Source organism: Bufo bufo, chromosome 1, assembly GCF_905171765.1.
Source record: "Bufo bufo chromosome 1, aBufBuf1.1, whole genome shotgun sequence".
Classification (NCBI taxonomy): Eukaryota; Metazoa; Chordata; class Amphibia; order Anura; family Bufonidae; genus Bufo; species Bufo bufo.
The window spans coordinates 796,067,114-796,079,495 of NC_053389.1; the positions used below are offsets into that span (position 1 = coordinate 796,067,114).

At 45.9% G+C, this 12,382-nt stretch overlaps 1 protein-coding gene across 5 annotated transcripts in view; it reads left to right on the top strand.

The window, feature by feature from the left end:
- Positions 1 to 12,382, top strand: part of LOC120986497 (A.superbus venom factor 1-like) — a 694,107-nt gene that overhangs the window by 360,752 nt on the left and 320,973 nt on the right. For 2 of the 5 annotated variants that reach the window (XM_040415115.1, XM_040415116.1), the window contains exons 3-4: positions 7,584 to 7,746; positions 11,129 to 11,199. The exons of the other annotated variants lie outside the window; for them this stretch is intronic. In XM_040415115.1, coding sequence (XP_040271049.1) covers positions 7,584 to 7,746; positions 11,129 to 11,199 — 234 coding nt within the window. The remainder of the gene's footprint in view (positions 1 to 7,583; positions 7,747 to 11,128; positions 11,200 to 12,382) is intronic. 5 annotated transcript variants of the gene reach the window in all.

Sequence of the window (12,382 nt, forward strand, 5' to 3'; positions counted from 1 at the left end):
CCCCCTGCATATCAGAGAAACTGTCTGAGCCTCAAGTTATGCAGCAGTCTCTTATGCTGTTTGAAGACTCTGCTGGCAGGGTTTCCCAAGGGCATCCACCTAGCCCTTCCCCAGCGGTGGAAGACATAGAATGCACTGACGCACAACCACTTATGTTTCCTGATGATGAGGACATGGGAATACCACCTCAGCACGTCTCTGATGATGACGAAACACAGTTGCCAACTGCTGCGTCTTTCTGCAGTGTGCAGACTGAACAGGAGGTCAGGGAGGAAGACTGGGTGGAAGACGATGCAGGGGACGATGAGGTCCTAGACCCCACATGGAATGAAGGTCGTGCCACTGACTTTCAGAGTTCGGAGGAAGAGGCAGTGGTGAGACCGAGCCAACAGCGTAGCAAAAGAGGGAGCAGTGGGCAAAAGCAGAACACCCGCCGCCAAGAGAGTCCGTCTGCTATTGGCCAACGCCATCTGGGACCGAGCACCCCAAAGGCAGCTTCAAGGAGTTCCCTGGCGTGGCAGTTCTTCAAACAATGTGCTGACGACAAGACCCGAGTGGTTTGCACGCTGTGCCATCAGAGCCTGAAGCGAGGCATTAACGTTCTGAACCTTAGCACAACCTGCATGACCAGGCACCTGCATGCAAAGCATGAACTGCAGTGGAGTAAACACCTTAAAAACAAGGAACTCACTCAGGCTCCCCCTGCTACCTCTTCTGCTGCTGCCGCCTCGGCCTCTTCCTCCGCCTCTGGAGGAACGTTTGCACCTGCCGCCCAGCAAACAGAGGATGTACCACCAACACCACCACCTCCGTCACCAAGCATCTCAACCATGTCACACGGCAGCGTTCAGCTCTCCATCTCACAAACATTTGAAAGCGTAAATTCCCACCTAGCCACCCTCGATCCATGGCCCTGAATGCCAGCATTTCTAAACTACTGGCCTATGAAATGCTGTCATTCAGGCTAATGGACACAGACAGCTTCAAACAGCTCATGTCGCTTGCTGTCCCACAGTATGTTGTTCCCAGCCGCCACTACTTCTCCAAGAGAGCCGTGCCTTCCCTGCACAACCAAGTATCCGATAAAATCAAGTGTGCACTGCGCAACGCCATCTGTGGCAAGGTCCACCTAACCACAGATACGTGGACCAGTAAGCACGGCCAGGGACGCTATATCTCCCTAACTGCACACTGGGTAAATGTAGTGGCGGCTGGGCCCCAGGCGGAGAGCTGTTTGGCGCACGTCCTTCCGCCGCCAAGAATCGCAGGGCAACATTCTTTGCCTCCTGTAGCCTCCTCCTCCTACTCGGCTTCCTCCTCCTCTTCTTCCACCTGCTCATCCAGTCAACCACACACCTTCACCACCAACTTCAGCACAGCCAGGGGTAAACGTCAGCAGACCATTCTGAAACTCATATGTTTGGGGGACAGGCCCCACACCGCACAGGAGTTGTGGCGGGGTATTGCACAACAGACCGACGAGTGGTTGCTGCCGGTGAGCCTCAAGCCCGGCCTGGTGGTGTGCGATAATGGGCGAAATCTCGTTGCAGCTCTGGGACTAGCCAGTTTGACGCACATCCCTTGCCTGTCGCATGTGCTGAATTTGGTGGTGCAGAAGTTCATTCACAACTACCCCGACATGTCAGAGCTGCTGTATAAAGTGCGGGCCGTCTGTGCGCGCTTCCGGCGTTCACATCCTGCCGCTGCTCGCCTGCTGCGCTACAGCGTAACTTCGGCCTTCCCGCTCACCGCCTCATATGCGACATGCCCACCAGGCGGAACTCCACCTTGCACATGCTGGACAGACTGTGCGAGCAGCAGCAGGCCATAGTGGAGTTTCAGCTGCAGCACGCACGGGTCAGTTGCACTGCGGAACAGCACCACTTCACCACCAATGACTGGGCCTCCATGCGAGACCTGTGTGCCCTGTTGCTCTGTTTCGAGTACTCCACCAACATGGCCAGTGGCGATGACGCCGTTATCAGCGTTACAATACCACTTCTATGTCTCCTTGAGAAAACACTTAGGGCGATGATGGAAGAGGAGGTGGCCCAGGAGGAGGAGGAGGAAGAGGGGTCATTTTTAGCACTTTCAGGCCAGTCTCTTCGAAGTGACTCAGAGGGAGGTTTTCTGCAACAGCAGAGGCCAGGTACAAATGTGGCCAGCCAGGGCCCACTACTGGAGGACGAGGAGGACGAGGATGAGGAGGAGGTGGAAGAGGATGAGGATGAAGCATGTTCACAGCGGGGTGGCACCCAACGCAGCTCGGGCCCATCACTGGTGCGTGGCTGGGGGAAACGCAGGACGATGACGATACGCCTCCCACAGAGGACAGCTTGTCCTTACCTCTGGGCAGCCTGGCACACATGAGCGACTACATGCTGCAGTGCCTGCGCAACGACAGCAGAGTTGCCCACATTATAACGTGTGCGGACTACTGGGTTACCACCCTGCTGGATCCCCGGTACAAAGACAATGTGCCCACCTTACTTCCTGCACTGGAGCGTGATAGGAAGATGCGCGAGTACAAGCGCACATTGGTAGACGCGCTACTGAGAGCATTCCCAAATGTCACAGGGGAACAAGTGGAAGCCCAAGGCGAAGGCAGAGGAGGAGCAAGAGGTCGCCAACGCAGCTGTGTCACGGCCAGCTCCTCTGAGGGCAGGGTTAGCATGGCAGAGATGTGGAAAAGTTTTGTCACCACGCCACAGCTAAGTGCACCACCACCTGATACGGAACGTGTTAGCAGGAGGCAACATTTCACTAACATGGTCGAACAGTACCTGTGCACACCCCTCCACGTACTGACTGATGGTTCAGCCCCATTCAACTTCTGGGTCTCCAAATTGTCCACATGGCCAGAGCTAGCCTTTTATGCCTTGGAGGTGCTGGCCTGCCCGGCGGACAGCGTTTTGTCTGAACGTGTATTCAGCATGGCAGGGGGCGTCATTACAGACAAACGCAGCCGCTTGTCTACAGCCAATGTGGACAAGCTGACGTTCATAAAAATGAACCAAGCATGGATCGCACAGGACCTGTCCATCCCTTGTGCAGATTAGACATTTATAACTACCTCCCCTTAACCATATATTATTGTACTCCAGGGCACTTCCTCATTCAATCCTTTTTTTATTTTCATTTTACCATTATATTGCTGGGCAACCCAAAGTTGAATGAACCTCTCCTCTGTCTGGGTGCCGGGGCCTAAAAATATCTGACAGTGGCCTGTTCCAGTGTTGGGTGACATGAAGCATGATTCTCTGCTATGCCATGAAGCCTGATTCTCTGCTATGGGACCTCTCTCCTCTGTCTGGGTGCCGGGGCCTAAATATCTGACAATGGCCTGTTCCAGTGGTGGGTGACGTGAAGCCTGATTCTCTGCTATGACTTGAAGCCTGATTCTCTGCTATGACATGAAGCCTGATTCTCTGCTATGGGACCTTTCTCCTCTGTCTGGGTGCCGGGGCCTAAAAATATCTGACAGTGGCCTGTTCCAGTGGTGGGTGACGTGAAGCCTGATTCTCTGCTATGGGACCTCTCTCCTCTGTCTGGGTGCCGGGGCCTAAATATCTGACAATGGCCTGTTCCAGTGGTGGGTGACGTGAAGCCTGATTCTCTGCTATGACATGAAGCCTGATTCTCTGCTATGACTTGAAGCCTTATTCTCTGCTATGACATGAAGCCTGATTCTCTGCTATGGGACCTCTCTCCTCTGTCTGGGTGCCTGGGCCTAAAAATATCTGACAATGGCCTGTTCCAGTGGTGGGTGACGTGAAGCCTGATTCTCTGCTATGACTTGAAGCCTGATTCTCTGCTATGACATGAAGCCTGATTCTCTGCTATGGGACCTTTCTCCTCTGTCTGGGTGCCGGGGCCTAAAAATATCTGACAGTGGCCTGTTCCAGTGGTGGGTGACGTGAAGCCTGATTCTCTGCTATGGGACCTCTCTCCTCTGTCTGGGTGCCGGGGCCTAAATATCTGACAATGGCCTGTTCCAGTGGTGGGTGACGTGAAGCCTGATTCTCTGCTATGACATGAAGCCTGATTCTCTGCTATGACTTGAAGCCTTATTCTCTGCTATGACATGAAGCCTGATTCTCTGCTATGGGACCTCTCTCCTCTGTCTGGGTGCCTGGGCCTAAAAATATCTGACAATGGCCTGTTCCAGTGGTGGGTGACGTGAAGCCTGATTCTCTGCTATGCCATGAAGCCTGATTCTCTGCTATGGGACCTCTCTCCTCTGCCTGGGTGCCGGGGCCTAAATATCTGACAATGGCCTGTTCCAGTGGTGGGTGACGTGAAGCCTGATTCTCTGCTATGACATGAAGCCTGATTCTCTGCCATGAGACCTCTCTCCAATTGATATTGGTTAATTTTAATTTATTTTATTTTTATTTTAATTCATTTCCCTATCCACATTTGTTTGCAGGGGATTTACCTACATTTTGCTGCCCTTTGAAGCCCTCTAGCCCTTTCCTGGGCTATTTTACAGCCTTTTTAGTGCCGAAAATTTCGGGTCCCCATTGACTTCAATGGGGTTCGGGTTCGGGGGCGAAGTTCGGGTCGAGTTCGGATCCCGAACCCGAACGGGAAGGTCGGCCGAACTTCTCGAACCCGAACATCCAGGTGTCCGCTCAACTCTACTCACCAGTTACCTCCAGCATGTAGCCATGCTTGCAATGGGAGGAGGGAGGAGTCTGCAAGTCCCACTCAAGACTGGCTGATATGTCCCAGGCCTCACAGGTGCACCTAAATGTAGCCTGTAGATGGAAAGCAGGCATATTTAAATTGGAGTTTATACACCTCCAGTCATCTCTATATATACAAACTGAAAAGAATGGCGTGGTATTAAACAAGCAGGAAGTGCTCAAACCCACATGCAGTCATTTTGTAATTATAAAAAAAAACAGAGCAATGAAGATAAGGAAATCTACAAGATTAGGCAGAGAGAGGCCAAGCAAGTTATATGAACTTCTAAAGCGCAGGCAGAAGAAAAACTAGCTCAGTCTATGAAAAAAGGGGATAAGACATTCTTCAGATATATAAATGAAAAAAGGAAATTAAAACAAGGAATAACTAAATTAAAAACAAAGGACGGAAGGTATGTAGAAGAGAATAAAGGGCTAGCCGACTGCCTTAATGAATACTTCTGTTCAGTTTTTACAAAAGAAAAAGAAGGAGAAGGACCTCCACTAGAAAGGATGACTAATAAATCATTTGATGCATGTATCTTTACAGAGGAAGATGTTCTAAGTTTGCTGTCTAAGGTGAAGACAAATAAGTCACAGGGGCCTGATGATATACACCCAAAATTATTAAAAGAGCTTAGTGGTGAGCTGGCAAAACCGCTAACAGATTTATTTAACCAATGATTAGTAACAGGAGTCGTCCCGGAAGATTGGAAATTGGCAAATGTCGTGCCCATTCACAAGAAAGGTAGTAGGGATGAATCGAGCAACTATAGACCAGTGAGTCTGACATCAATAGTAGGCAAATTAATGGAAACCCTATTAAAGGATAGGATTGTGGAACATCTAAAATCCCATGGATTGCAAGATGAAAAACAACATGGGTTTACTTCAGGGAGATCATGTCAAACAAATCTTATAGATTTTTTTGACTGGGTGACTAAAATAATAGACGGTGGAGGTGCAGTAGACATCGCATATCTAGATTTTAGTAAGCTGCAGTATCAATAAACTGCAGTCATTGAGCATGGACTCCCATATTGTTGAGTGGATTAGGCAGTGGCTGAGTGACAGACAGCAGAGGGTTGTAGGCAATGGAGAACATTCAAAACAAGGTCATGTTACCAGTGGGGTTCCACAGGGATCTGTACTGGGACCAATTTTGTTTAATATCTTCATAAGTGATATTTCAAAAGGCCTCGATGGTAAGGTTTGTCTTTTTGCTGATGACACAAAGATATGTAACAGGGTTGATGTTCCTGGAGGGAAACGCCAAATGGAAAAGGATTTAGGAAAACTAGAAGAATGGTCAGAACTCTGGCAACTGAAATTTAATGTGGATAAGTGCAAGATAATGCACCTGGGGCGTAAAAACCCAAGGGAAGAATATAGAATATTTGACACAGTCCTGACCTCAGTATCTGAGGAAAGGGATTTAGGAGTAATTATTTCAGAAGACTCAAAGGTGGGAAGACAATGTAATAGAGCAGCACGAAATGCCAGCAGAATGCTTGGATGTATAGGGAGAGGTAAAGCAGTAGAAAGAGTGAAGTGCTTATGCCGCTGTACAGAACACTGGTGAGACCTCACTTGGAGTATTGTGCGCAGTACTGGAGGCCATATCTCCAGAAGGATATAGATACTCTAGAGAGAGTTCAGAGAAGAGCTACTAAACTAGTACATGGATTGCAGGATAAAACTTACCAGGAAAGGTTAAAGGACCTTAACATGTATAGCTTGGAAGAAAGAAGAGACAGAGGGGATATGATAGAAACTTTTAAATACATAAAGGGAATCAACTCGGTAAAGGAGGAGAGCATATTTAAAAGAAGAAAAACTACCACAAGAGGACACAGTTTTAAATTAGAGGGGCAAAGGTTTAAAAGTAATATAAGGAAGTATTACTTTACTGAGAGAGTAGTGGATGCATGGAATAGCCTTCCTGCAGAAGTGGTAGCTGCAAATACAGTGAAGGGGTTTAAGCATGCATGGGATAGGCATAAGGCTATCCTTCATATAAGATAGGGCCAGGGACTATTAATAGGATTCAGATATATTGGGCAGACTAGATGGGCCAAATGGTTCTTATCTGCCGACACATTCTATGTTTCTATGTTTCTATAGGGGAGCAAATCCTGCACTTGTGGCCCGTTGCTAATGACGATCCCCAGCAAAAATGCATACAGTGGAGGATGCCCGCAGCAAACCACAAGTACCAGAATAGACATCCTACACAAGATAGCAATTATATGGATGTGATAATCAATATAGCAATATAACAAAATAATAACAAAGACAGGTGCACTCTGCGGTCTTACTAAACCCTCAAACTGATTTTAAAATTGAGAGATTAGCCAACATGTCCTACTTGAGAAACCTTGGCGCGGTGCTCGGGCTCAGACATGTCCTACACCGTAGGATATGTTGGCTAATCTCTCAATTTTAAAATCAGTTTGAGGCTTAAGTAAGACCGCAGAGTGTACCTGTCTTTATTGCTTTGGTTAATGAGACCCATTGCTGATGAACACTCTTGATCATTGATGGCTAACCTCCGGCACTCCAGCTGTGGTGAAACTACAACTCCCAGCATGCTTAATTCAGTTCTATGGACATCTTGGGAGTTGTAGTTTTACCACAGCTGTAGTGTCGGAGGTTAGCCATCACAGCTCATATGGATGGATAGGAAGTATTAAACGCCACTGCAGCACCACCACAGGAGTAATGAAGTATTACACAGTTCTCAATTAAATCAATGGGCTTGATTTTCTGAATTTCTAGAAAAAAGAAACACTCATTGTAACCTCTACATGTTGGTTAATAAATCTGAGTAAGTGTTGTAGCCCTTTCCCTCCTTTCAGCCTCTGTTGGTGTCCATTATGATATTTTTTTTTTCAGATCCCCTCAAATAATTTAGAAAAATACGCAAATAAGAAACAGTTTGTGTACGTCACTGTAAAGTCTTCTGCTTGCTCTCTGGAGAAAGTTGTCCTTGTGAACTTTCAAAGTGGATATCTATTCATACAGACGGACAAACCCATCTACACCCCAGGATCTACAGGTAGTGTTACATAATTACAACCCCAATGGCACAAAAAGTTGAGACATTGTCGTTGCTGTGTAAAATGTACATAACACCAGAATGCAATTATATACAGATCTCATGGACTCATATTTTATTTGCAATAAATCATAGAACACATATCAGATATTGAAAGTGAGACATCTAATGTATGCCATGTACTTCAATAGATGCTAAATGATGATAGAGGTACATATCTAGGTATAGGGTGGGGAATACTTTCCCTAAAGTTACCCTATGATTAGACTCAGCCCAGAGATGACCCCTGATGGTGGGGACTCTCTGTCCTCGTGCCTGGGCTATAATACCCTAGATGGCCCTAATGGGTCCTCGTATTCACCATTTGACAACTGGCTATTTTCCATATTTGTGATAAGCCCCGCCTGCCCATTGGACCTTTGTGGGACTGGTACATTGTCATCTTTGGGACATATTAACCGCATTAGATATGACTGTATGCTGATTAGTCTCTTTCATCTGAATTGACTGCTCAGTTTATATCTGGATGATCCTTCTTCACCTCTATTTTTTCTTATTTTTATATACATACGCCTATGTAACTGTATCTATATATATATATATATTTCTTTATCGTATTACTTTTTGTTTTTTGTGTTTAAATGTGATCCACCCATTTTATTGACCCCCTGAGGAACCCATAGTCTGCGGGAAACGCGTTGGGGTATGCTGACCTGTCCAGGGTCAGTAACGGTGTATATGGATACGAGGACCCATTAGGGCCATCTAGGGTGTTATAGCCCAGGCATGAGGACAGAGAGTCCCCACCGTCAGGGGTCGTCTCTGGGCTGAATCTAATCATAGGGTAACTTTAGAGAAAGTATTCCCCACCCTATACCTAGATACAGTCCTGATCAAAAGTTTAAGACCACTTGAATGGTAGAGCTTCAACATGCAACAAGAAGAAATGAGAGTGAGACAAAAAAAATTTTGAGCATTCAATTAATTAAAAATAACGATTAAACTGAAACAGGCTGTTTTTCAGCTGATCCAAATTTTAGGACCACATGCCTTTAAAAGGCCAAATCTGTGCAAAGATTTGTCAGGTAGTAACATGTTGTGATGGCAAAGGCAAAAAAACTCTCCCTTTTTGAACGTGGTCGGGTTGTTGAACTGCATAAGCATGTTCTCTCACAGCGCACCATAGCTGCTGAGGTGGGACGCAGTAAGACAGTCATTTGGAATTTCTTAAATGATCCTGAGAGTTTTGGAACAAAAAAGTCAAGTGGAAGACCCAAAAAAATTTCATCAGTACTGAGCCGGAGGATCCAATTGGCTGTCCGTCAAGACACTGGACGATCCTCGACCCAAATTAAGGCCCTTACTGGTGCTGACTGCAGCCCCATAACCATCAGACGGCATCTGAGACTGAAGGGCTTCAAAAACAAAAAACGTCTTCAAAGACCTCGTCTCCTTGAACGCCACAGAACTGCTCGTTTGGACTTTGTAAGAGAGCACCAAACATGGGACATTCAAAGGTGGAAGAAAGTTTTATTCTCTGATGAGAAAAAATGTAACCTTGATGGTCCTGACGGTTTCCAACGTTACTGGCATGACAAGCAGATCCCACCTGAGATGTTTTCTACGCGCCACAGTGGAGAAGGCGCCATAATGGTCTGGGGTGCTTTTTCCTTTAATGGGACAATGGAGCTACAGGAAGTGCAGGGGCGTCAAACGGCCGCTGGCTATGTCCAAATGTTGCAGAGCATTCCTCATGACTGAAGGCCCTCGTCTGTGTGGTAACGACTGGGTTTTTCAACAGGACAATGCTACAGTACACAATGACCGCAGGACAAGGGACTTCTTCCAGGCGAATAACATCACTCTTTTGGCCCATCCTGCGTGTTCCCCTGATCTAAATCCAATTGAGAACCTTTGGGGATGGATGGCAAGGGAAGTTTACAAAAATGGACAACTGTTCCAGACAGTAGATGGCCTTCGTGCGGCCGTCTTCACCACTTGGAGAAATGTTCCCACTCACCTCATGGAAACGCTTGCATCAAGCATGCCGAAAAGAATTTTTGAAGTGATAAACAATAACGGCGGAGCTACTCATTACTGAGTTCATGTTTAGAAGTTGGATTTCTGTTTTAGGGGGGGTTTAGTTTTTTTTTGGAGGTGTGGTCCTAAACTTTTGATCAGCTGAAAAACAGCCTGTTTCAGCTTATTTGTTGTTTTCATTAAATTGAATGCTCAAAAAATGTTTTGTCTCACTCCCATTTCTTCTTGTTGCATGTTGAAGCCCTACTTGGAACTTTGTTAAGATCCAGCCATGCTAAATATGATTTTTTGCCATTTTTCAAGTGGTCTTAAACTTTCGATCAGGACTGTATGTACCTCTATCATCATTTAGCATCTATTGAAGTACATGGCATACATTAGATGGGTTTTGACCGTCACTTTAGTTATATTGGGATATTGGTTTTTAGAAGATAAAATAAAGTATATTGCATTTTAAGGGTTATATGTTACTGAAGTAATTTCTTATTTTTAGGAATGAAATAAAGCTGGTCCTTGCTTGGTTCAGTGGGACCATATGATCATAGATGAGTCATTTTTGATTGCATAATGCTGGTCATGTGTCTTGAAAGACATTTATCAATAAAGCCTGTAATATAATTATAGTGTGTAAATATCACATGATGGTCATTATGAAAACAAAACTTGTATATTTTGCATAAAGTAGTGCAATTAGTGTGTAGTTTTTATTGAGAAACATTGGACTATTTTTTATGCTATTTTATGTATTTTCATGAGCAAATGAGAACAATTTTTTTGCGGTCAGTATTCCCATTACTGCTTACCGCCACTTCCTGATCACTGACTGGCTGAGCAGTTACTGCCCACTGTTACCTGCATGCTAAGCTCATAACAGGAAGTAGAGACCAGAGGGGATGTGGTAAACATTGGAATAGAAGTGGTGTGGGATTTTTTTTCATCCCTTTCTGAACACTCTGAAGAAATTTTGCTCCATTGGACAACATCTTTAAGATTGTCATCCTGTGGATGAAGTTCTTGCTTGGGCAGAGATTCAACAGTGTGACTGGCATCTATTCTTGGGAGTCTATGACCAACTCTGCCTAGGACAATGGCACCAAAGGACAAGTTCAAAGCAACTTTAAACCAGAAGCAGGTGTGTAGCTATAGGAGGTGTGAAAGTTGCCATCACAGAAAAGCTCTGGTGCCTGGGAGATCCAAAGGGCATCAATCAAACATGATAGAGGAGGACCCAGGAGCTTAAAGTTACTCCTCTAACCTGGGGCATGCTATCTCTGTAAATGCATAATAACTTGTCAAAACCTATATAACGAATCCTTCTTATATTTCTTTCTTTCTTATGAAGTTCTATACAGGATTTTCACTGTGAACCCAGAACTAAAACCAGTGAGCAAGCCAGTGATCACTGAATTCCTGGTAAGACTCCATTCTTCTCCACAATATAAGATATTAGTAATATGTACAAGTCATGATTAGTTCATTCAGAAATTAACTTGCCATACAGTCCGAGGCAGTATTGCTTTAGTAGAGAGCGTTATATGGGAGAATCGTATTCACCTTGTAGAGAACAGTTTTAGCTATTTAGGATAGTGGCCAGTGTCAGCACCAGACATAATTGGGAAGATGCCAGGTTCAAGGCCAATCTGACATTACACAGTGCCCAGCAAATTGCCTATTGTTGGTACCTCTTTACATTGTCATGCAGTGAAGAACAAAAAGGGAATCCAGCATCCAATAAAATGCAGATCTTTAATAAAGTGCCCAAAACTGGACAGCAGAGCATCAATGCATTTTGGATCATTACACACTGATCCTTACTCATAAAGATCAGTGTGTATAGATGTGATAAGTGAAGACGCTTTTTGTTGTTCCAGCTTTAATAAACATCTCTGTTTTATTGGACGCTGAATTCCCCTTTTGTTTTTCAGCATTTCTGAGTTTTTCCTCCATGCTTCTGTGCAACCTATCAGATGGGCTGGACTGTTTCTGCCTTTCAATATATTGTCATACAGTGCCTAATTAATGGCATCATACTGTATGGTTTTCAAATAACAGTAGCACATGCAGGTCAGGTGTCTCCTGGCAATGCCCTTGAGATGGTGGACCTGGTGGAACGCTATGAAGCTACCAGGAATCTAAAGGAGGGTTCTGTCGGGAGGGGGGTCGGCAAACCCCGGAAATCTGCACCCCAGGCCCAGAGATTTGAGCCGATAAAACCTGGCTCTGATAGTTTGCTGGCAGTGTCAGGAGCCTGGCCATGTAAGGGCTGACTGTCCCCATTTGGTTGAGCCCATGGACACTAACTATGGCTACCATCAGTCGCTATATGCCAGGAGGCTGTGTGCAACAGGTACCCCAGAGTCTCTAGATCATTTGTGTCAGGTAGAAGTGGGAGACACTCCGGCGGAGGCTGTGCTGGACTCAGTTTGTCTGGTGACCCTAGTAAGGGCTCCCCTGGTGCGGTCCACTGAGTATACTGGCCGTAAAGTCGGGGTGATGTGCATCCACGGAGACTTAAAAGACTACCCCACCACGCTGGTGTCTCTAATCACGGAGGCCGGTAGATGGACCCACGAGGTGGCTGTCGCCACAAATCTAC